Source organism: Rhinopithecus roxellana, chromosome 1 (assembly GCF_007565055.1).
Source record: "Rhinopithecus roxellana isolate Shanxi Qingling chromosome 1, ASM756505v1, whole genome shotgun sequence".
NCBI classification, from domain to species: domain Eukaryota; kingdom Metazoa; phylum Chordata; class Mammalia; order Primates; family Cercopithecidae; genus Rhinopithecus; species Rhinopithecus roxellana.
Window position 1 is genome coordinate 130,986,425 of NC_044549.1, and position 25,551 is coordinate 131,011,975.

Sequence of the window (25,551 nt, forward strand, 5' to 3'; positions counted from 1 at the left end):
ACTTCATACCCTTTCCTTCACCTTCTTTAAATTTTTTATCAAAGTAATATGTTTGCATAAACAGCTTTTTTTTTTTTCTTCTTCGAGACGGAGTCTCACTTTGTCACCCAGGCTGGTGTGCAGTGGTGTGATCTTGGCTCACTGTGAGCTCCGCCTCCCGGATTCACGCCGTTCTCCTGCCTCAGCCTCCCGAGTAGCTGGGACTACAGGCGCCTGCCACCATGCCTGGCTAATTTTTTATATTTATAGTAGAGACGGGGTTTCACCGTGTTAGCCAGGATGGTCTTGATCTCCTGATCTCGTGATCCACCCGCCTCGGCCTCCCAGAGTGCTAGGATTACAGGCGTCAGCCACCACGCCCAGCCCTTAAAAAGCTTTTTAACAAAACAGCAATCCTCCTCATTGGTATAGTGGTGAGAAAAAAAAACAAAAAAACAAAAAAACAGCAGTTCTTTGTCCTATTTCCCTACCACTCTCAGTACTTTTTTAGCTCATAATACTTGTTCTTGATTTATGCATTTTAGACATTGCTTATTGATTTCCAAATTTGATTGATGATTATCTCTCTTCCACCTTACCCTTCCCTCTTAAAATAGTGAAAGCACACTTTTTGGCTAAGTCAATATAGTACTTAGTATTGACCTTATTTTGACTATGAGCAAATGTTCACTGCTAAGTCATGTGGGGTTTTAAAATTTTGTTTTGTTTTGTTTTTGTTTTATTGATGGAGTCTCACTTGGTCACCAGGCTAGAGTGTAGTGACGCGATCTCAGCTCACTGCAACCTCCACCTCCCGGGCTCAAGCGATTCTTTTGCCTCAGCCTCGGAGTAGCTGGGATTACAGGCACATGCCACCACACCTGCCCAACTAATTTTTGTATGTTTAGTAGAGACAGGGTTTTACCATGTTGGCCAGGATGGTCTCAATCTCTTGACCTCGTGATCCATCCGCCTCTGCCTCTCAAAGTGCTGGGATTACAGGTGTGAGCCACCGCGCCCAGCCTCGTGTGTTTTATAATTGTTTCCTTTACAACTTTTTTGTTTCCTCTGACTTTAATCATTGCCTTAGTTTTTCATTTGTTTTAATATATTATACCTATCATTAATTTTTCCCATGTAATCTAATAGTTTCTCAATACACACTTTGTTCACTCAAAGCTATTAGATAATCCATCAGTTCCATTTTTCCCTGAAGCCTTCATTCTTTTTTTCTGTTTTTAAAGATGGAGTCTCACTGTCGCCCAGGCTGGAGTGCAATGGCAAGATCCTGGCTCATTGCAACCTCTGCCTCCTGGGTTCAAGTGATTCTCCTGCCTCAGCCTTCCAAGTAGCTGGGATTACAGGTGCCTGCCACCATGCCCGGCTAATTTTGTATTTTTAGTAGAGACAGGATTTCACCATGTTAGCCAAGCTGATATGGAACTCCTGACCTCAGGTGATCACCCGCCTTGGCCTCTCAAAGTGCTTGGTGGAACCTTTCATTATTTTGCTCTGGTCAGCACCGCTGGCTATCTCAGCCTGTGCACAACTATCACCCTGGGACTTCTCTGCATCTGTATCCTCAAAATTCCCTTTACCTGTCTCTGTGTTGGACCCGTTTCCTGGATACTTTACTCCTTTGTTTTATTTATGTGTTTATTGAGACAGGGCCTTGCTCTGTTGCTCAGGTTGGAGTATAGTGGGGTAATCATGGCTCACTGCAGCCTCGAACTCCTTGGCTCAAGCGATCCTATCGAAGTGCTGGGATTGTAGGTGTGAACCACTGTACCCAGCCAACAATCAATTCTTGAATTAAGAACAGGCCCATGCCTGTAATCCCAACACTTTGGGAGGCTGAGGTGGGACGATTGCTTGAGCCCAGGTGTTTGAGACCAGTCTGGGCAACATAGCAAGACCTTGTTTCTACTAGGGGGAGGAAAAAAAAAGGCTGGGTGTGTAGCTCATGCCTGTAATCCCAGCACTTTGGGAAGCTGAGCTGGGCGGATCACTTGAGGTCAGGAGTTCTAGACCAGTCTGGCCAACGTGGTGAAACCCCGTCTCTACTAAAAATACAGAAATTAGCCAGGTGTGGGGGCATATATATGCCTGTAATCCCAGCTACTTGGGAGGCTGAGGCAGGAGAATCACTTGAACCCCGGAGGCAGAGGTTGCAGTGAGCCAAGACTTTACCACTGCACTCTAGCCTGGGCAACAGAAGAAAACTCAATCTAAACAAACAAACAAACAAACAAAAAAACACAGAAAAATGGTAATCAAAATGTTCTGTTTTTTGAGACAGAGTCTCACTTTGTCACTCAGGCTAGAGTGCAGTGGTATGGTCTCAGCTCACTGCAATCTCCACTTCCCAGGTTCAAGTGATTCTCGTACCTCAGCCTCCTGAGTAGCTGGGATTATAGGTGCATACTACCACACGCGGCTAATTTTTTTTCTTTTTTTTTTTTTGAGAAGGAGTCTGTCACCCAGGCTGGAGTGCAGTGGAGCTATCTCGGCTCACTGCAACCTCTGCCTCCTGGGCTCAGGTGATTCTCCTGCCTCAGCCTTCTGAGTAGCTGGGATTACAGGCATGCGCTGCCATGCCTAGCTGACATTTTGTATTTTTAGTAGAGACAGGGTTCCACCATGTTGGCCAGGATGGTCTTGAACTCCTGACCTCAAGTGATCTGCTTGCCTCAGCCTCCCAAAGTGCTGGGATTACAGGTGTGAGCCACCGTGCCCAGTCCTAATTTTGTTTATTTTATTTTATTTTTTTGAGATGGAGTCTTGCACTGTCACCCAGGCTGGAGTGCAGTGGTGTGATCTTGGCTCACTGAAAGCTCCGCCTCCCGGATTCACGCCATTCTCCTGCTTCAGCCTCCCGAGTAACTGGGACTACAGGCACACGTCGCCATGCCTGGCTAATTTTTGTATTTTTAGTAGAGATGGGGTTTCACTGTGTTAGCCAGGATGGTCTTGATCTCCTGACTTTGTGATCCTCCCACCTTGGCCTCCCAAGGTGCTGGGATTACAGGCGTGAGCCACCGCACCTGGCCCCTAATTTTGTATTTTTAATAGACACAGGGTTTCACCACATTGGCCAGTCTGGTCTTGAACTCCTGGGCTCAAGTTATCTGCCCGCCTCGGCCTCCCAAAGTGCTGGGATTACAGGTGTGAGTCACATCGCACCCAGCCTTTTTTTTTTTTTTTTGGCAGGGTCTTGCTCTGTCACCCTGGCTGGAGTGCAGTGGTGTGATCATAGCTCACTGCAGCCTTGAACTGGACACAAGTGATCCTCCCACCTCAGCCTCCCAAGTAGCTGGGACTACAGGCGCACACCACCACCCTTGGCTGATAATTTAAAATTTTTTGTCGAGATGGGATCTTGCTATGTTGCCCAGCTGGTCTCAAATTCCTGGCATCAAGCGATCCACCTGCTGTGGCCTCCCAAAAGGCTGGGATTACAGGCATGAGCCACCATGTCCAGCGATTTTTCCTATTCTCTTTCTGCAGCCCAGTAGATGATTTTGGGCCTTATGGATTGATCCTTTACTACTCTTTTTTTTTTAGATAGATAAAATATTCATGATTCAAGATTCAAGAAGTATGTAAGAATGGAAATACAGTGAAACGTTACCCTCCTATTTGATCCTCTAATCCTCCAATTCTCAAGAGAAGGAATTAGTTTGCTTATTTTTAATTTCTAAGAACTCTTTCTTCTCCAATTCTTCCTTTTTAAAGTACTTTATGGACACAATATCTTTTCTTTGAGTTTTGAGAATAGTTATTGTAGCTTTTTCCCTATGAAGTTTTCAGAGAGCTCCCTACTTTGTCATTGTTTCCTTGGTTTCAATTTTCTATTTATTTGTTTTGGTCTTTCATATTGGAAGGTTACTCAGATGTTTAATGGTCTTTTGCTGTCTATTCACATTTAACAGTCAGATACCAAAAAGTGGATTGGAAGCTCAGTCTATTTACAAGGGTTATTATTAACGAACAGGCTTCATTGTAGGGTGATCATGTGGGGGGGGGAGTTGACTTTATTTGTTGTTGAAGAAACCAAAAATGTCAGTATGCATAGGCATTTTTTTTTCCTGCAGTTGTTTCTTTTTATACCAGAGGTTCTGTCAGTGTGCTGATGTTGAGTCTCACTGCTCATGTATTTTCACTTAGTTCTCCATTTTCAATCTAATACCTCACCTCTATCCCCACTATGCCTGCTGCTGAATACAGAGGCTCTGATAGTTTAAGTTCCCCTGGACATTCTGAAATTTCATGGGCTTTTTCATTCATTATGCTGGGCACTCATGGACAATTGGTCTGGAAACTTGTGACCTTTGGGCTTAGGAAACCTAAGTCTATCTGCTAACTTCTTTCCTACCATTTCTCCAGAGATGGAATCTCCCATTTTATGCAGGGGAGAAGTAGGCGTAATCACTCGGCTGGATCAGATGCAGTTGGGACTTGGCGGGGCTTTTTCTTATACAGATCATCGAGTAATCTCCTTCCACCCCACCCCTAGTTCTCAGCGTTGTCCATACCCTCCTGTGAGGTGCTGAACCTTTTCTGGGTTCAGAAGGGCACATTGGCTTACTTCTTGCCACTAACTCCCTCAGCAGGTAGAACCCAACTCATTCTACTCTGTTAAGTCATTGTTGACTCTTCTGTTTTTCATCTTCCAAAATGTTGGCATCTCTCATTCATTGTCACCTCCTATTTTCCTTATCACTGGGTCACATGGCTTTATTATATGTATTTTTTGAGACAGAGTTTCACTCGTCACCCAGGTTGGGGTGCAATGGCACGATGTCGGCTCACTGCAACCTCTGCCTCCTGGGTTCAAGCAATTCTCCTGCCTCAGTCTCCTGAGTAGCTGGGATTACAGGCACCCGCCATCATGCCTGGTTAATTTTTTTTTTTTTTTTTGAGATGAAGTCTCGCTCTTGTCCCCCAGGCTGGGGTGCAATGGCCCGATCTCGGCTCACTGCAACCTCCACCTCCCAGGTTCAAGTGATTCTCCCGCCTCAGCCTCCTGAATAGCTGGGATTATAGGCGCCCGCCACCTGGCTAATTTTTTTTTGTTTGTTTGTTTGTTTGTTTTGAGATGAAGTCTCACTCTTGTCCCCCAGGCTGGAGTGCAGGGGTGTGATCTTGGCTCACTGCAACCTCCACCTCCCAGGTTCAAGTGATTGTCCTGCCTCAGCCTCCCGAGTAGCTAGGATTATAGGCACCTGCCACCATGCCCAGCTAATTTTTGTATTTTTAGTAGAGGTGGAGTTTCATCATGTTGGCCAGACTGGTCTTGAACTCCTGACCTCAGGGGATCCGCCCACCTTGGCCTCCCAAAGTGCTGGGATTACAGGCGTGAGTCACTGCGCCTTTTTTTTTTTTTTTTTTTTTGTATTTTTAATAGGGGTTTACTATGTTGGCCAGGGTGGTCTTGAACTCCTGCCCTCAGGTGATTCACCCGCCTCGGCCTCCCAAAATGCTGGGATTACAGGTGTGAACCACTGAGACCGGCCAGGTCACACGCCTTTTTAAAATAATTCCTTTACTGGTTTTCAGTAGAGTTTTTGGAGGGGACATAAAAGCTAATATGTTTAATTTTCTATATTTAACTGGAAAGTTTTTGTTTTGCTTTTAATGCATCCTTCCAGCCTCTTCTATTTTTTAGGCCACTCCAGCATCAAATATCTGTAAGGCCTTCCCTAATCACCCTAACTGGAAGTAATCTCTTTCCGAAAAAGCTCCTTAGACTACTTCTGATTTCTGCTATACATTCAGTACAGATCAGGGATGCCTTGTAAGTTACTTGTGTCTCACTGTACTAGGTCCATGCCATAATGCCAGAATCTTCATACGAGATACTAGATCCTGTACCTGATGAGACAGAAACTGAGATTTACTAGAAAAGTAAATTAAGCTAAACTCTGGCCAGCCTGTCTTTTCCTTTTCCAGTGATGCCTTCATACTTCCAAGACTTCAGTCACCATGTCCTCAGTTTATACCTTTTTTTTGAGACGGAGTTTCACTTATCGTCCAGGCTGGAGTGCAATGGTGCGATCTTGGCTCACCGCAATTGCCGCCTCCTGGGTTCAAGCGATTCTCCTGCCTCAGCCTCCCAAGTAGCTGGGATTACAGGTGCCCGCCACCATACCCAGCTAATTTTTGTATTTTTAGTACAGAGAGTTTCACCATGTTGGCCAGGCTTGTCCCAAATTCCTGACCTCAGCTGATTTGCTCGCCTCGGCCTCCCAAAGTGCTGGGATTACAGGTGTTAAGCCACCGTGCCTGGGCCAGTTTATGTCTTTCTACCCAACTAAAATGAATAAAGGCAACCATTTGATCTGTAATGTCTGGGGCAGTAGGGATGGGGGGCAGAGCATCACTTGTTACAACAGTCACATTAGCCACAGTTTAAGTACCACTAAAGGAAATTATTATTATATTTTTTTGAGGTGGAGTCTTGCTCCGTCGCCAAGGCTGGAGTGCAGTGGTGCAATCTCGGCTCATTGCAACCTCCGCCTCCCGGGTTCAAGCAATTCTCCCTGCCTCAGCCTCCCGAGTGGCTGGGATTACAGGCGACTGCCACAATGCCCAGTTAATTTTTGTATTTTTGTAGAGATGGGGTTTCACCATGTTGGTCTCGAACTCTCGACCTCAGGTGATCCACCTTCCTTGGCCTCCCAAGGTGCTGGGATTACAGGCGTGAGCCACTGCACCCTGCCAAAATTATTGACTCACTCTATATGAAGAGAAGGAACTTGAAAAGACAGAAAGGCATGTCTCTTTTGGTTGAAGTTAAAGCAATACAGCAAAGTGACAAGCTCCAGGTCAAGAGTCCAATAGCAAACCTGGCTCTACTAGTTACTAGTTAGGGAAGCTCTGTGAGCTTCAGGCACCTTATATGAAAATGGGGATAAGACTTCACAGGGCTCATGTGAGGGTTAATGAAACAATATGTGAAAACTATTTACCTGTCACATAGTAAACACTCTCACGGGAAAGCACCCTTCACAGGGCCTTCCTGTGTTCTTGGGACTTCCATTACTGGCTCTGGGTTATATTTGTCTGTGGGGCCAATTTCCCCTTCACTGAAACACAATATGCTGAAGTACAGAGTTCTGGATTCTGAGGGTCAAGTCCTTAGCTTTATCCCTCAAGAGTCATGTGACCTTGAGCTGATTTCCTTATTTTTAAGATGAAGACTGGCCCAGCTTCCTGACAGAACGAGTACCAGATCAACTGGAAAAGGTATGTGAGAGGAACTGACATGTCTAATGGGCTTTACTTATGGTTGGCAACATAACCCTCTGGCAGAGAAGTGTTCAAAATGGGACTCTATGGAAATGGGCTTAGGCACACCACCCCAGGATCACAAGTTGGTCCCCAGAGGATGGAAAAGAACCTCGGCCCTCTGCTACCCATGAACCACGGGAAAGGTTAATTAGCAAAGTACCACAGTACCACCTAGTGGCTGGAAACTTCTGTCCTCCCTTTCCCCCAGGTGTTAAGGAAAGGCTACCATGTGACTCTGGTCACATACTTCACTGGCTGATTAGTCAGGGATGGAGACAAACCAAATACACCCCTCTCTCTTTTAATATTAACATATACAAGCAGCAGAGAGAGCCAGCTGCTCTCTGCTGTTCCCTGAGGGAAAGCCAGAGCACAAAGCTGTTCCTCTGGCCTTCCTCCAACTGCAGGGCCTGCTTAGCTCCTCCCTAGGCAGAAGCTTTGTTCCAGCCCCACTTTCCACATCCCAATTCCACAGTCAGGATGCGAGGCACATGGTTGCTAGCAGGGGAGAGAATACTGTAGTTCCAGCCTCTGCTCCTTTCAGTCTCAGCCTGGATGGTGGTCATTCATCCCTCTGCAGCTAGTTCCTTACTTGTCCCAGCACAGGAGCCAGGAGGGCACTCAATCACACCCACAGGGGCAGGCAGTATGACTTCAGTCATCTTCAGATGACTCCTCTTCTGCCTCTTTTAGCCACTGGATGAACCTCTGCAGCTATAAGGAAGCAAAGGAGAGATCAGCTGGGGGAGGTGCACATAACTCTCCTGCTCCCCTCGGCAGATAAACAGCTTTTAACAACCAGAGCCCTAGAAACCAACCACCCGAGAGTCTAGGGGCCAGGATCTGGGAATGAGATAACCATCTTGGTGAGAGGAGGGCAGCCTGACGCACCTGTTGATTCTTGCGCAACTGCCGGCCCTTGTCAGTTGTATCTCTTTGGCTGAACCAGCTCAGAATTGTTTCCTCAGCCAGGATCTCCAGCTGGTAGAAAGCCATCAGTACCTGCAAAAGGCCAATAAAGGGAACTTCAGGGGCCTTGGAGAGTCCAGCAGGATACTCTAGCAAGCCCTCAGATCCCTCTATGCACTGAGTAGCCTCCTCCAAAATGGACAAGAGTGAGCTGTTTGCTCTGCTCCTGGGGCAGGTCTAACTTCTGGAACTATTGCTGGGGAGAGCTTTGCACATTTCCAGACCACCTCCCAGATGGCTACCTTACTAGCCCGGCTTCAAGCTGTACTATTCTAGCAATAAGCATGATATTGGGGGAGTGGATGGTCCATACTGGATGCACATTAGCTTCTATTTTATGTCTCCCACGGGGGTCACAAACCCTCATTTGAAAGCAAGTGCAGAAGAATGAGGCTTGAGGTCATATTCACCTTGGCCATGGAAATACCAAGCGCTTCATGCTCTAGGAAGAAGTCCTCAATGGCTGCTAACGCTTCCAAGTGGTCGGCTGCACGCTTTATGTAGTTCCTAAAAACAGGGCTCCAGGCCTTGAGCAGCTATGGAAGAAAGAAGGGAGCTGCAATATATTCCTGAGCATTCACCTGTGCCTGGACATCCAAGCAAATCCATATTGATGACATGGGTGGACAAGAGGGAGATGATACAGGTTCTGTGGAATTATGTCAGAGGGACTTGGGAGTTGTTGACAGGGTTTGGGAAAAACAGATTCCTTAGGGAAGGTGAAAGGGGATCAGATGCTATAGGCTGCCTCAAAATACCTATTCCCACCCCAGACGCTGATCTTGTGTTGGGTCAAATCGCTGCCATAGAGTCTGAATGTCCAGGTCCATTCCGAGTATGCCTTTGGGGGCCTAGGATGGTATGAATCCTGGAGTCTCAAAGGCCAGTCAGCATTGAACTCAACCTGACCCCTCTGAACCAGCCAAGGCTGCTCTAGAGCCCAACCAGCTTCCAGAGGCAAGGAGAAAGGAACCAGAAGTCATACACCCAATATAACAGGATAGTCTACTCCTGATTTCCTTTAAAGTCAAGTACAGCAAGGATGTGTATCTGCCTCTACCCAATCCCTTGTACTCAGCTCCGATCTTTGCTCACAGGAAGCAGCAGGGCACAGTAGCGGCTTGAGTCAAGCGGGGAATCCATCTGTTGCAGGGGGAACTCCAGGACCACGTGGCTCAGTACCTGCATCACCTCCTTTAGACTTATGTTATAGGCATACCTGTGGGGAGACTGGGGTGACACCAGGGCCTTCACTGGCCTTTCAGCAGGCTTAGAACTATGACACTGACAGACATTGAAGAGGAATTTGGATGGAATATGGCAGGGGAGGGTTTAGGAAGGAGAAAGTCTATGCTGAGGCTAGAACTTAATAGTGCTCTCCTTGCTCCAAATACTATTGGTCTTTCCATTTGGGATTTCAAAGGAATACGTTCCTATTTGGAGAAGAAACGCTTATGAGAAAGCCTCTACCTTCCTGGGATCACCCCGAGGAGAACAGGGAGGGGCTACTCTTACTTGAGAGAATTGATTTCCAGGACGAGATTGTCACAAGAAATGTTCTCCTCTTTGCCCCGCTGTAGTGTTCCTAGAACTTCATTCTGGAACACTGGAATCAAAGCAAGAATAAGTTCATGGGCCAACATCATTCCAAAATGCTCTAAGTCATCCAGTCTTGACTTGATACCAAACCCTTTCTGAGGAACATAAGCCTCTGGCTAGTTGATCCAGGCAGAGAATAAACCAGTCCAGCGCACTTCTCCCCTGGCCACTCACCTTTGATGTCATCCATCTGAGGGGAGCCTCCCCGGCTGTCCGGCTCCTCAGAATCCATACTTTGCTCACTTTCACTTTCACTCTCTTCTTCCATGTTGATCTTGAGTCCTGAGAAGCCATAATGGGTGAGGAAAAAGAAAAAAAAGAGCCATTGACAGAGAGCAATATACCTGCCCTGTCTGCATAAATAAAGGAGTGAATAAGTAATGCGACTCTGAAGTATTCATTATCCTTCAAAATATTCCGATTCAGTAGGAGGGCAGGCATCAGGCCTAGCTCACCCCATAGATTCTGCTGCAGTTCTTCCTCTTCCTCCGTGTTCATGCCTGCAGCTTTCCAGAGGTAGCCCTTGCCAGCAACTCCTACTTCTGCTGGATTGTAACCTGGAAAAGGCAATGATCTATAGAGGGCCCAGCAGAAACACCAATCCCTCCAGGAGGGAACACTGGTTCTTCTATGAGGCAGCGAGACACACAGATGCCCCACACCTGTCGAATCTCACACCTTTCATCTTCACTTTCTCCTTTTCTTGGTCAGCCTCAGAATCATCACTGAACTCCCCATCATCTTCATCTTCCTCTGCATCTGGAGGGTGCAAAGAGATCACCGAGCCCTCAGGCAGCATGATATTTGGGCCCACGACCACCTAGGGGAAAAAAAACAACAGAACCATTAGTGTGTGGAGGAAAAGTGCATCCTGATAATGAGAGCAACTTTTTTCTTTTTTTTAAAACTAAGCCTAGATGGTAAATGAAACCACCGGATTTGTTCTCTCAACTCAGGATTATGGGTGGAAATAATGTCCCTTCTGGCTCAATGTGACTGCCATGCAATTTGGGGCCTGTGCACAGTACACATCAGGTCTTACCTGGGAAGTGAGGACACAGCGTGGTTTCAGTGTCACTTGTTCCTTGACCTCAGCATTGTCACAAAGCAGAGACTGATGGATCTGTGCTCCAGCAGCCACTCGAACACCCTGCCACAGGTAGGTCTGGTCCAGCACCACGTTATCACCTGGCTCAGGATGGGAAGGCCTCTGGGTCACTAAGGGTACCAGCTGCAGAGCACAGCCCTTCATAGAGGACGGGGTGACTGACACCAGCACAGCTCCCACCTAGCTCTCATTCCCCATCCCACAAGTCACCAGAAACACCCACTCACCTCCTAAGCCCAAGCTTGAGAAGAGAAGATACTTCACCAAGTTTACAACAGTTATAGACTATATACAGCGCTTAAGAACCCGAGAACCTTCAGGATTTCTGGGGACCCTCTGAACTAAAAAACCTTATTAGAATCATATCTATGTCTACAAGCAGAACCAAATAATTCCACCTCTTCTGGTACATTTTAGAATCCAAGTCTTTTTTTTCTTTTGAGACACGGTCTCACTCTGTCACCCAGGTTGGAGTGCAGTAGTATGATCATGACTCACTGCACCCTCGACCTCTGGGCTCAGGTAATCCTCCTGCCTCAGCCTCCCGGATAGCTGAGACTACAGGCACGTGCCATCACACCTGGCTAATTTTTGTATCATTTGCAGAGAAGGGGTTGCCCAGGCTGGTCTTGAACTCCTGGGCTCAAGCGATCCTCCCACCATGGCTTCCCAATGTGCTGGGATTATAAGCATGAGCCACCACACTCAGCCCCTAGAATCTGAGCCTTACTGTTGTTCTTGGAAAGGGGAAGTACTATTAGAAGCATCACATTACTGCAACCAAAATGAGTTACCAAGAGGCCAACCAGGCAGTTATGGTAGACTAAAAAGAACACTGGACTAACAATCAGAAAACCCAGATTCAGGTCCCACCATTACTGCCAATGACCTTGGGCAAGAAAATTTTGTTGAGCCTGTTTATTTGTAAATTATGAGGATTAAATGAAACAATGTATATAAAAGCCCTTTGTAAACTGTAATGTGCTAAATAGATGTTGTTACTGCATGTTAATTATCTGCTTGCTCCTGAATGTGACTATAGGGTACCCTGGAATGTGAAGAGTCATCCAATGAGAGGCTCACAGGCCACAAATTAAGGTATCGCTGTTTTCAAATCCCTGTTTCCTCCTTTCCTGAGGTAGCCACTCTAGTTCCTTATTCCCAGGGACTGTCCCTTGTGTAGCCATCCCTTGTGTTTCTAGAGACATGCACCTCCCAGGTTCCTGTTCCTAGGATGGTTGGCTTGATTCCCCACCTGTGCTCACCAATGTGGCAGCCAGGGCCAATGACACTGTTGGTGATAAAGCAATTGCTGCCAATGACAGTGCCAGAGCCCAGGAGCACATTTTCCTCTAGGATGCTGCCATGGCCCAGGCTGACCTCAGGCCCTCGGTAGATATTGTGCCGGGAATGAGTGCAGCTCTGGGTGGTGCTGTCAGTGAAGTTTGCCTCTGGGGTGAGAGGGTAGACCCATCGGCGGATGACGTCAGCACAGACAGCTGAGTACATGTGTAGGTTGGAGACACGGGCACCATATTCCTTAGCTGTTACGTGCATGTGGATCTGGTTCCCTAGAATCTGAACGAGAAGGAAAGGGAGGTCACCTAAGCAAGAAAGACAGGAAGAATGCCCCAAAGTACAAATTTTCTAATCCTTGTAAGCTCCCCTCTGCCTCTCACTGCCACAAAGCCTCTTCTTTGTGTACTGTTCCTCCTGCCCCCAGCTTTTCCTCCCTCCTAAGCCTCAATAAAACACAAAAAGGGATCAAAAGTTACCAGCATGAAATACAATCATAGCCTTCTCCTCTCTCCTAAAGAGGCATTGGAAGACTTTTCTCACCTCCTCATTCACTAAAAGACCTCGCACAAAGTCATCTCGAGTTTGGTAGTCAAAGTTGTCTGTAAAGAGTTGCGCCACCTGTGGAAGGGAAGTGGAGTGGGCTAGAATTAAGTACTATTCTTTTTTTTTTTTTTTTTTTTTTTTTTTTTGAGACGAGTCTAGCTCTGTTGCCCAGGCTGGAGTGTAGCTGCATGATCTCGGCTCACTGCAACCTCCACTTCCTGGGTTCAAGTGATTCTTGTGCCTCAACCTCCCAAGTAGCTGGGATTACAAGTGCCCGTCACTACGCCCAGCTAATTTTTGTATTTTTTTTTTTTTTTAGTAGAGATGGGGTTTCACTGTGTTGGTCAGGCTGGTCTCAAACTCCTGACCTCATGATCCACTCACCTCAGCCACTGCGCTCGGCCAGGATTAAGTACTATTCTCTAGGAGCACAGATAAACCCCCAGAGAACTAGCAAACCCTATGACAGCTGGACATGGACCAGAATTCCAAAGAGACTCCCAGTGGGATACTGGAGACAAGATATTTGCTTTACAACAGATTCTAAAAAAGAAAAAAAGCCTGGGTGCAGTGCCTCACGCCTGTAATCCCAGCACTTTGGGAGGCCGAGGCAGGCAGATCACCTGAGGCTGGGAGTTCGAGACCGGCCTGACCAACATGGGAAAACCTCATCTCTACTAAAAATACAAAAATTAGGCCGGGTCGGTGGCTCAAGCCTGTAATCCCAGCACTTTGGGAGGCCAAGATGGGCGGATCACGAGGTCAGGAGACTGAGACATCCTGGCTAACACGGTGAAACCCCGTCTCTATTAAAAAATACAAAAAACTAGCTGGGTGAGGTGGCAGGTGCCTGTAGTCCCAGCTACTCGGGAGGCTGAGGCAGGAGAATGGCATAAACCCGGGAGGCGGAGCTTGCAATGAGCTGAGATCCGGCCACTGCACTCCAGCCTGGGCGATAGAGTGAGACTCTGTCTCAAAAAAAAAAAACAAAACAAAAATTAGCTGGGCGTGGTGGTAATCCTACCTACTTGGGAGGCTGAGGCAGGAGAATTGCTTGAATCTAGGAGGCGGAGGCTGCGGTGGTGAGCTGAGATCGCACCATTGCATCCAGCCTGGGCAACAAGAGCAAAACTCTGTCTCAAAAAAAAAAAAAAAAAAAAAAAAAGTCTGGGTGCGGTGGCTCATGCCTGTAATTGCAGCACTTTGGGAGGCCAAGGCGGGAGGATCACCTGAGGTCAGGAGTTAGAGACCAGCCTGGCTAATATGGTGAAACCCCATCTCTACTAAGAAATACAAAAAATAGCCGGGTATGGTGGAGCATACCTGTAGTCCCAGCTACTTGAGAGGGTGAGGCAGGAGAATCACTAGAACCTGGGAGGCGGAGGCTGCAGTGAGCTGAGATTGTGCCAGTGCACTCCAGCCTGGACGACAGAGTGAGACTCTGTCTCAAAACAACAACAACAAAAACCGTGGTGGTTCATGCCTGTAATTCCAGCATTTTGGAAGGCCGAGGAGGTCAGATTGCTTGAGCTCAGGAGTTTGTGACCAGGCTGGACAGGGCAAAACCCTGTCTCTACAAAAAAATACAAAAATCAGTGGTAGTGCACGCCTGTGGTTCCAGCTACTCGGGAGGCTGAGGCAGGAGGTTCACCTGAACCCGGCAGGTTGAGGCTGCAGTGAGCTGTCGTAGTGCCACTATGCTCCAGCCTGGGCCACAGAGCGAGACCCTGTCTCAAAACTTATATAAATAAAAATGAAAATAAGGCCAGGTGTGGTGGCTCATGCCTGTAATCCCAGCACTTTGGGAGGCCAAGACCAGCCTGGACAAAATGGTGAAACCCCATCTCTATTAAAAATACAAAATTAGCCAAGCATGGTGGTGTGTGCCTGTAATCCCAGCTACTCAAGAGGCTGAGGCAAGAGAATCACTTCAACCTAGGAGGCAGAGTTTGCAGTGAGCTGGGATCACACCACTGCACTCTAGCCTGGGCAACAGAATGAGACTCTGTCTCAAAAAATAAAATAAAAATAATGAAAATAAAGAGGGAGAGGAAATATACCCTGGCCTTCTAAGGGTACAATAACAGACACACAGAGTTCTACTCTTTGGGTGTGCAGCCCCAGCCCTTAAGAGCTCACCTGAGGAGAACAGATGCTGATATGACAATCCAGTAAATCATATCGAACCTCCACTCCATCACTACTGCCCTGAAATAGGCTCTGTGGGGAGAAGTTATAAGGACTTTAATTCGTTTCTCCCACTGAAGCCTGTCACTTCCCCACCTCAAAGGACCCCAGATATCCACACACCAGAGGAAATGAAAAACGCTGGAGACCCTGGGTCTTCTGAAAATGGAGAACCCTGTTTGTGGCACTATCCACAGCCACTACCACATTTTCTTCGTGGCAACGAGTTGGGTGGCTGGGGGATGACTCCTTGAAGATCATTGTCATCACAGAAACATTTTTTTCTAGCTTCCGTCTCAACCTATAAAGGACAGGAGGGAGAGAACTGCAAAAAGCAGTCTCAGGGCTCTGCTGGTCTTTAACCCTTGTTCCTGTCATTTTCCCAACCTGACCTGTGTTCCTCAAGGGCTCTGGTGATATTGATGTTTGAGATGACATCCCCATACACCAGAAGGAAGTCAGAGCGCACCAAGGCCTTGGCATCAACATCACGGAGGACATCTCCCAGTGATCGATAGAGCTCTGATGTAATTATTCGAACCACATTCAGAGATGTAGGGCGGCACCACTTGGACTTCCTAAAGGAAGGGAAGGTGAGGGGAATGAATATATCAAGCATAAATATCATTTGAGCCTTCCCCATTTTTCACCCCCATCCAGCATTCACAGTCCTTCTCGATGGCTTTTTTGGGTTCTTGCCAGCGTCTTTAACTTCAAAGAGAATCATGAACTACAATGAATGCTTTCAGCATCCTGTGTCACCAGTCTTGTTTTATGGGTTAGGAAACATGGTTATTTCCCCTCCATACCTTGACCCCTTGTCCCTAAACATCAATTTGAACTCAAAATCCTGCTGAAGCCTAGGGTACACAAAGTACCCTGGGAACACACTTCATGTCAGCTTTCCCCTTCTGCAATCCATGTAACATTTAGGAACTGTCTGATGGAGACCATGCTAATGTCCTAGTCTTTATTTCCTAGACTTCCATAAGTGATGCGATTCTTGATGTTTTCAAGATTTCAACAAACATGTAAGTGCTCACTACATGCTTGGGACTGAGTTAGGCAGTGGGAATACAAAGATGACAAGGAACTCATTTATATCCTTGAAGGTGAGAACAAACAAGATTTAGAAACTCTGTGGGAAAACAAAGATGTTATCGTTGTAACTTCCATACTGAAGCCATTAAATAAAAGCAAAGTCCACTGGGACAAAACTTTATAATGAGATTAAGAAAAAACCCAAGTTTATTCTTTAATCTTTGTCACAGAAAACCCAAGGCAGACAGATACAAAGTTTCAGCTGCTCACCTCCTGATAAGTGTAGAAAATACCCTTAGAACTTACAATGACATCTAAGTAGACACATTTTTCCCTTCTCACATTTCCCCTTAGTTACATTCATCCTGAAGAAACTGGAAAAAGATGGCGAAACATGGAAAGAAAAGAAGAAAAGTTGCAGGGCCTTACAGTAAATGTTCTTTGATCTGAGCAGCTTTCCAGCAACAAAAGACAAATGTTTCCTGTACACCTGTGGCAGTCAGGAATTCCAGAGTATAGTCAATTAATGCCACATTGGCCAGGGGCAAGAGGACCTGAAGGATAGAAGATGAAAAAAATTTGAGGTCTCGAATCCCTTTGGATACCCCACTGCAACAATTTTCACTCCTCTATTAATATTTCCAAATGGTGTAATTTTGCTGTATCTTTCCAATTCAAAGGTAAACAGGTTCCTGCCTTTGATGTTCATGTCATGTTCTAAGCCTGAGTCTGAAATGTCGCAATTTGGGGATGGTAAGTACAGACTCTATGTGCCTTGTATCAGACACAGAGCTGTGACAGAATGACAGTTCACCGCTGGCAAAGGATAATACTGGAAATCAATCATATTTCCATAAATTTAAGCATTGCTAAGGCCTTCTTCCCCATAAGATTTCCTTCCTTGATCCCTTTCTAAGTGTCAGAGGTTAACCATCTCCCATTACTTTTCAAAAATGAACAGCCATTAGGCTTTTTCGAGGGAATTAGAGAGGATTTTCTTAAATCCAATGCAGTTCCCTCTCTCTGAACTGAGGGCTGCTGAACGACCCAGCTGAGTTCAATACCCCATTGTCTAGACAACTCGGGGGCTGATGGCAATCAACCACTAAACCCATTTTGTCCTTTCGACAGATAGCACCGGCTATCATTAGAACCTGGAGGGGGAAAAAAAAAGTACACTGACTGAGATCTAGCCAGTTCTTTTTAAGGCGTATTACCGCCCTTTCAGAGGCAAAAGGTCGTTTCTTTTCACCTAAGCATCCGTCATCTGCAAGGTTAAAAGCAGCGCAGCCTCTTCTAGGGGCACTGAATCCCCGCGTGAAGGCTTCTCTCAAGCGCTGTTTCTACATTTAGCTCTCTTCATTCCTTTCAAACCTGAGGTGTACAGCATTACGAATGCCCAAATCTGCCGGCCACTAACTTGGTCAGCAGTCATCAGGGTTTAAAACAGTCCCTCTGCCTCCTTCCTAACCACGTAAACTTGGTTTTAGGATAACAGTACGGACACAAGTCCTTCAAAGGCATGCCGTAGTAGGTAGCCGAAAGGAGAACTTGCTCCAGCCCTGCCACACTTCCTGCCCTCTGGCTGCTCGCGTGCGCGGCGCTCACCCGAGGCTGGTCCTTGGAGATGGGGAAGAAGCGGCGATCGAAGCTATCGGCCACCAGAACTGCTTGTAGGGGCGGCGGCGGTTCCTCCTCCGCCCCTCTGGCTCCCCCGCCACCGCTGCCTCCTGGCCCCGCGCCGCTGCGCTTGTTGGCCCGACTAACCACCACACCAGGCGGCGCCACTACAGGGGCCGCCATCTTCTTCTCTCACGGCCACCACTTCCGCAAGGAAGCTGACACCGCACGCAATAAGGGACAAAAAGGATCCAGCACTTGAACTGCGATGAACTAATTAACGAAGGGGAGGAGACGAGAAGGGAGCAGTGCGCATGCGTCTTCCGCGGACGCCCACAGAGTTCTGAGGTTGATCCCGGAGGCGCGAGGAGTGGGGACCGGTCGCGGTTATCCCGGCCCCTGGAGGCGCAGGGTAGGGGTGGGGTCCCATAGACGTCAGACTCGGTCTGCAAGTATCTTCGGCCTTCATTTGTCTGTGAACAGGCCGAGATTCTTGCAGCGTGATAGGATTTGTGGTCGCCACGAAGGGGCCAGCTCCATCCGGAGCCTGTAATCGTCCAGCAGTTTCCCCGCCCCGCGCATGTGAAATATGTAGCCCTCCGTATTCATTCTGGAAACTTCTGGGAACCCAGCGCCTTGGGGAGATGGAACCGAGCCAGATGTACCCCCGCTGAGGTAACTCAGAACCTGCATAAATAGAGAAGGTGGCGTATAGTAGGGAGACTAGTAATTCCATTGAGCGCTGATTTTGAGCTAGGCACGATACAAGCATTATCTCATTTAATTCGTCACATATCTCTGCAAAACATCTTATTCATTCGTTCAGCAAACATTTCTTGAACTCTCAGAAGGATGAAGGAAGTTTACTCATCTAGTAAGTGGAAGAACTGGTATTGGAACCCGATCTGTCAGACTGCAGAGTTCCACAATCTTGCTGCCAAGTTATGTGGGGATAACAATGACTGTTTTATGTCATCTATTCATTCTTCCAGCCTATCAGCCTCCTCTGTCTTAAGCAGAGTGGAGAGGGGGGTGAATCCAGGCACACCAGTAAGTTGTACTGGCATTAAGCAGTAAGCTTTCTGGGCAGAGGAAAGTGCGGGCGTAAAGGTCCAAGGCTTGAAAAAGCGCAGCAGCACCTTTTTCTCTTTGGGGAAAGAAGCGGTGGCTGCGGGGAATAAACCAACCCTGCAGAGGGGCGGGGCCGTGGGAAAGCGGTGGAAGGAGGCAGGAAGCCTGGGCGTCATTTGGGAGGCAAGGAGCTTTTCTGCAAGGCATCGCACCCTTTCTGCACGGGACCTGTCCAGGTTCCACGCCACAGGCTTCTGCAGTTCCTGCAAACTTCCCATCCCGCCCCGCGTTGCACGTCGGGATTTGGAGTTTGCGATGCTGAGAGTTGTTTCCACGTGGCGATTCCGACTTGACCCGTCGTGTTCCGGCGCTCACCTCGTGGAACCGAGGAGTCTGTCATTTCTTCCCTCGTTAGGGTGCTGAACGAAAACCGTTTGATTTATCCTGGAAAAGGAAAGTCTAAAGGCAATTAAGTAAAAGTTTTCAATTAAATGAATGCACGTTGTAGAAAAGGAATGTTCAACTGCCCTACAAATCCAGAGGTAGAAATGGGGGTCGGGGGGAGGAATTAAATAGGTCACACACACACACACACACACACTCTTGGGCGAGGGGTTATGGAAAGTAGGTCCGATTGCAGAATTTATTTTAAATGATTCCTGCAACCTTGGGAAGTTGGGAAGTGGTGAATCCGCTGCCGAAAAGCATTTGTGCTTATAGTAAATCCAGGTCTTAAAATTCTGTAGACTGGTAGCTATATGGATATAATTTTAATAGATGAGTTTCAGGAAGACTCTCTCAAACTTTTTTTTTTTTTTTAGAAAAAAACTTACTTGAAATATATTGGAAACCACATATACATAATCTGTCTCACACACACTATATAAAGAAGTAAAATTTCCTTTCCCCACTTCTTGCATCTTATCCAATCTGTAGAGTCATAACCATTCTTAATAATTTGATGGATATTTGTTTCATTTCCTCCCTAAATTTGTATATCTAGAACTAGAGGTAGAGTGTATGCCTACGCACACACACCCATACATAGGTATTCAAACATAATATATGGATATCCACATGTATTCAAACACAGAATTATGTTTAGATAATTATGGTTATATGCTGGTATGCTAGAGCCAGACTGCCTGGCTTCCTTTCCAGACCCTAGATGGGTAACTTTGGGCAACTCAGCCTCTCTATGCCTGGACTTCTTCATCTTTGAAACGGGATAATAATAATACTTATCCCATATGGTTCTTGTGAGAATTAAATGAAATAATATATGAAAAGCCCTTAGAACAGGCATTGACACATTGTGAAGGTAACGTAGCTATTTTGATGGTTATGCATTTTGTCTGCAACTTGATTTTTATTTAACCTATGAGGGAATGTAGACAAACGTAGCCATTTTCAATGATTCCATAATATTCCACAGCATGAATATACCATTGTTTATCCAACCATTTCTCTCTTGAGAAACATTGCAGATTTTTTTTGCAGTTTCTACGATTACACATAATGCCACAATAAACATATTTCTACATATAGTCTTTATAAATTTGCATTTATTTCTTAGACTTTATTATTGAATTAGAGTAACTGGTTCAAATTGGATGTAATTCCCATGGCAGAGGGTACATTGTTGAACTCACTGGCAAGCCTGATGAGGCACTGGTGGAACTCATAGAGATATTGCTTAATTGCTCTCCTTGGACAATGTGTCATTTTGCACTTAAACCAGCAATGTATGAGAGTGACTGTTTCCCCATAGCCTCACCAACAGAGTATTCTGTCAATGGTTTCGACTTTCTGCCAATCTATAAAGGAAAATAAGTGTAGTTTTAATTTGCATTTATCTATTTCAGTGAGGTTGAACATTTTTTTCGTATATTTGGTCAACTGCCAGTTCTGGTTCTTTTTTTTTTTTTTTTTTTTTTTTTGAGACGGAGTCTCGCTCTGTGGCCCGGGCTGGAGTGCAGTGGCCGGATCTCAGCTCACTGCAAGCTCCGCCTCCAGGGTTCACGCCATTCTCCTGCCTCAGCCTCCCGAGTAGCTGGGACTACAGGCGCCCGCCACCTCGCCCGGCTAGTTTTTTTGTATTTTTTAGTAGAGACGGGGTTTCACCATGTTAGCCAGGATGGTCTCGATCTCCTGACCTCGTGATCCGCCCGCCTCGGCCTCCCAAAGTGCTGGGATTACAGGCTTGAGCCACCGCGCCCGGCCACGATTTTTGTATTTTTAATAAAGATGGAGTTTCGCCATGTTGGCCAGGCTGGTCTCAAACTCCTGACTTCAGGTGATCCACCTGCCTAGGCCTCTCAAAGTGCTGGGATTACAGACGTGCGCTACCACACCCAGCCTCTTTTTCTTTTCTTTTCTTTCTTTCTTTTTGCTTAGAAACAGGGTTGTGCTCTGTTGCCCAGGCTGGAATACAGTGGCACAATCATAGTTCACTGCAGCCTCAAACTTCTGGGCTCAAGCAGTCCTTCTTCCTCAGCCTCCAGAGTAGCTGGGAAAACAGGCACCTGCCACCACACCTAAGTTTTGTAGTTTTTGTAGAGATGGGGTCTTTCTGTGTTGCCCAGGCTAGTTCTGGTTCTTTCTCTGAATTTAGATTTCAAAATGAGTCTTGAATATGAAATCAGTTTAGAATATAAGCTCTGTAGGCTTTCTGTTTATTTTATTCACTACTATAGCCCAGATGTCTAGAAGAGTAACTGGTACAAGGCAGGTGTTCACTAAATATTTGTTGAATGAATGACTGGTTGTTGCTAGTCAGTAACTGAGTATGTGATCAACTGTAGACAAAGTAATTCCTGACTCTCCCAAGGCTGAGGCTCTTTTTAAAAGATTATGATAAAAATACAACAGAACATAAAAGTTATCATCTTAACAATTTTTTAACCTTGGCATGGAAAATTGATTGAAGTTAGCCATTTTTAAGTATACAACTCTATAGTGTTACTCACGTTCACGTTGCTGTGCTACCATCACCACCATCCATCCGCAGACCTCTTTTCATTTTGTAAAACTGATATTCTTTTTTTTTTTTTTTTTTTTTTGAGACGGAGTCTCACTCTGTCGCCCAGGCTGGAGTGCAGTGGCCGGATCTCAGCTCACTGCAAGCTCTGCCTCCCGGGTTCACGCCATTCTCCTGCCTCAGCCTCCCGAGTAGCTGGGACTACAGGTGCCCGCCACCTCGCCCGGCTAGTTTTTTTTTGTATTTTTTAGTAGAGATGGGGTTTCACCATGTTAGCCAGGATGGTCTCGATCTCCTGACCTCGTGATCCGCCCGTCTCGGCCTCCCAAAGTGCTGGGATTACAGGCTTGAGCCACCGCGCCCGGCCGTAAAACTGATATTCTGTACCCATTAAACATAATCCTCATTTCCTACTCAGCCCAGCTCCTGGCAGCCACCATGCCACTTTCTGTCTCTATGAATTTGACTGCTCTAGGTCCCTCATATAAGAGGACTCACATAGTATTTATTTTTTTTTGTACCCATTAAACACAATCCTCATTTCCTACTCAGCCCAGCTCCTGGCAGCCACCATGCCACTTTCTGTCTCTATGAATTTGACTGCTCTAGGTCCCTCATATAAGAGGACTCACATAGTATTTATTTTTTTTTTTTGTATCTGCCTTATTTCACTTAGCATAATGTCTTCAAGATTCATCTATATTGTTGCATGTTTCAGAACTTCCTTCCTTTTAAGGGCTAAATGATAATCCACTGTAGATACCACATTTTATCCTTTTATCTGTCAATGGACACTTTGGTTGCTTCCACCTTTTGCTATTGCGGATAATGCCAATATGAACATGATTGTACAAATATCTGTTCCAGTCCCTGCTTTCACTGAAATAAATGGAACTACTGTATCATGTGGTAATTCTACATTTAATTTTTTGAGGAATTGCCATACTTTTTTTCGTTTTTCTTTTTGTTTGTTTGTTTTTGAGATGGAGTCTCACTCTGTCACCCATGCCGGAGTGCAGTGGCACGATCTCAGCTCACTACAACCTTCACCTCCCGGGTTCAAGCAATTTTCCTGCCTCAGCTTCCCTAGAAGCTGGGATTACATGTGCACAACACCACGCCCAGTTAATTTTTGTATTTTTAGTACAGATGGCGGTTTCACCATTTTGGCCACGGTGGTCTCAAACTCCTGACCTCAGGTGATCCACCTGCCTTGGTTTCCCAAAGTGCTGGGATTACAAGCGTGAGCCACTGTGCCTGGCTCCCATTTTTTGAGACAGGGTCTTGCTCTCTTGCCTAGGTTGGAGTGCAGTGGCGCAGTTATGGCTCACTGTAGCCTCAAACTCCTGGACTCAAGCGATCCTCCTGCCTCAGCCTCCCATAGTGCTAGGATTACAGGCATGAGTCACCACACTCAGCTGCCATATATGTATTTTTTACAGCAGATGCGCCATTTTACATTCCCACCTACAGTGAACAAGGGTTTCAATTTCTTCACATCCTTAGTAACACTCCTATTTTTCTTTTTCTTCTTCTTTTTTTTTTTTTTTTTTGAGACAGAGTCTTGTTCTGTTGGGCAGGCTGGAGTGCAATGGTGTGATCTCGGCTCACTGCAACCTCTGCCTCCCAAGTGTTTGGACGAACGGAGGCAAGATGGCGCATTTCTGGGTTCTTCATCACCGGCTTTTCCCGTGCGTGTGAAAATGCAGCTGACGCCTGGGAAGGTGCAGATGAATCAGGCATGCGCCAGGTGATGTCAATCCGAAGAGACCAAGATTTACCTGGTGGCACCTGCGGAGCGCCCCCTCCCTCCCCCGACACGCCTGTGCCCCGCCTATTGCCCTTCCACTCCTAGAAAAGCCACTCCCGGCAGACACGCGGGGCGGGCTTCCTCAGCTCCTACCTTTGTCGGGACTGCATTAGGAACTCTGCCGGAGAGCTCTACCAGGTGACTCTCTCGGCCTCCTTTGCTGGAGGCCAACAGACTTCACCCCCATACCTTTTTCCCTGGAGCTAGATGACCAAAGAATAAATTTGCACTTTTGCTTTTAGCCTTGCCTACTCGCTGGTTCTTTTGTGCTCTCTCTGGTGGTCTTAGAAAAACAAATCAGTTGGTGCCAAAACCCGGGAGGAGACCCCTCCTCAGGCCTCTAAGGGTTGAGGAACCTCCTCCTGCTCCCACGCCGCAGACGGACCAGGACCTGAGACCCGCTTCCCTCACTCTCACGGCCTCTCTGGGGTAAGTGCCCTTGTCTCCTCTTTACCTCCCTTGGCCAAAAATCCTGCGCAGGTGCGAGGCCTACTTTTGAGGCACCAAGTGGCTCGGGAGACCCGTTCGGGACGGAGACGTCCGTCGCCTGAAGGTAATCTCCACTTTGGCTCCAAGAGCTCCAGTCTGTCTCTGGTGATTTCAAAGGACGCTTTGAAGCCAGGCAGAGATCTCCAGTGTGTAAGTAAAGAGGAGACAAATGGGAAACCCCCAGTTCAAATTTCTAAAGAGCACCCCTTTAGGGTGCCTCCTAGCCAATTTAAAAACCTTACAGCGGTTAATTTTCCTTTCCACTGTGGCATGGCCTCAATATAAACTAGATAATCAGTCTCAGTGGCCACCAAAGGGCACCCTAGACTGCAATGTTCTGATCGACCTCAGCAATTTCTGCCAGCAGCTAGGCAAGTGGTCTGAAATTAATTACATACAAGGCTTTTGGGCCTTAGGCTCTCGTCCCGACTTGTGTAGCCGGTGTTCTTTGGCCCAGGTTATGCTGGCCAGGGACGCCAGCTCACAGGAACCTGAAAAAGAGGAGTCTTCATTCCTTTCTGTTTAGCTGGAGGACCTAGGGTTTCCTTCTGTTTCCGTACCCTCACCCCCGTCCTATATTCTTCCTTTTCCCCCCGTCCAGACTCCTCCTTCCTCCTTTTTATCTATTAGTAATCCACTCAGTCCCGTGCCTCTTTCAGGGCCTCCAATTGGCTGTCTTGAGTCCCCTGTCTCTGCTCATACCCGCTCTAAGTGCCTTGCTGATGCCCTCACTCTTGCCCCACACCCTCCTATAGTGTTAGCACCTTTGCGAGAGGTAGCTGGGGCAGAGGGGGTAATCAGAGTACATGTCCCTTTTTCATTGGCCGATCTTTCTAAAATTGAGAAGCGTTTAGGTGATTTCTTAGCTAATCCTACCATATACATAAAGGAATTTAGATACCTTTGTCAGGCCTATGACTTAACTTGGCATGACCTCCAGGTGATCCTAATTTCTACCCTAAACCCTGAGGAGCAGGAGCGCATCCTAGCGGCCGTCAGGCAGCACGCCAACCAACTACATTTAATTGACACCGCCATTCCACTAGGGGAGTAAGCAGTCCCCTCGGCAGACCCAGACTGGGACTACCAAGTAGGCCAGCCTGAGCGCCGTAGGCGAGACGTAATGGTCCAGTGTTTGTTGGCCGGTATGCAAGCAGCCTCAAACAAAACTGTAAATTTTAATAAATTAAAAGAAATTATTCAAAATCCGGAAGAAAATCCAGCCGCATTCTTAAATAGGCTGACTGAGGTTCTAACCCAATATACCTGGTTGGATCCGGCCTCCCCCACAGGGGCCACCATTTTGGCGTCTTATTTCATTTCTCAATTAGCTCCTGACATTTGTAAAAAAAAAAAAAAAAAAAAACTTCAAAAGGCAGAGGATGGTCCTCAGACATTAATACAAGACCTAGTTAAATTAGCCTTTAAGGTTTGTAACTCCAGAGAGGAGATGGCTGAGGCACAGCGGCAGGCTTGCCTTGAACAGAGAATACAGCTCCTAGCAGCAGCTTTACAGCCCAGTCATAACCCCAGACCAGAGAGCACACACCCCGCAGACTCCAA

General features: G+C 46.7%; 1 protein-coding gene across 1 annotated transcript; it reads right to left on the minus strand.

Moving 5' to 3' along the window:
- Nucleotides 1-7,557: 7,557 nt before the first annotated feature.
- EIF2B5 (eukaryotic translation initiation factor 2B subunit epsilon) lies at nucleotides 7,558-18,301 on the minus strand. The gene is made up of 16 exons (XM_010366198.2): nucleotides 17,627-18,301; nucleotides 16,448-16,572; nucleotides 15,370-15,555; nucleotides 15,101-15,278; nucleotides 14,930-15,010; nucleotides 12,788-12,865; nucleotides 12,214-12,526; nucleotides 10,883-11,028; nucleotides 10,519-10,660; nucleotides 10,296-10,397; nucleotides 10,015-10,122; nucleotides 9,757-9,847; nucleotides 9,337-9,460; nucleotides 8,652-8,777; nucleotides 8,164-8,274; nucleotides 7,558-7,986 (listed from the first exon to the last, which is right to left on the minus strand). Exons 1-16 carry the CDS (start codon nucleotides 17,819-17,821, stop codon nucleotides 7,927-7,929), a joined length of 2,166 nt encoding a protein of 721 aa, XP_010364500.1. The 5' UTR covers nucleotides 17,822-18,301; the 3' UTR covers nucleotides 7,558-7,926.
- Between the last annotated feature and the right edge of the window lie 7,250 nt (nucleotides 18,302-25,551).

Coding starts and splice junctions, on each gene's coding strand:
- EIF2B5 (XM_010366198.2), bottom strand. CDS start 17,821: ATGGCGGCCCCTGTAGTGGCGCCGCCTGGTGTGGTGGTTAGTCGGGCC. Junction 12,527..12,787: donor GTCTTTTAGTGAATGAGGAG/GTGAGAAAAGTC, acceptor CTTCTCGTTCAG/ATTCTAGGGAACCAGATCCA. Junction 10,398..10,518: donor GGAGAAAGTGAAGATGAAAG/GTGTGAGATTCG, acceptor TGCCTTTTCCAG/GTTACAATCCAGCAGAAGTA.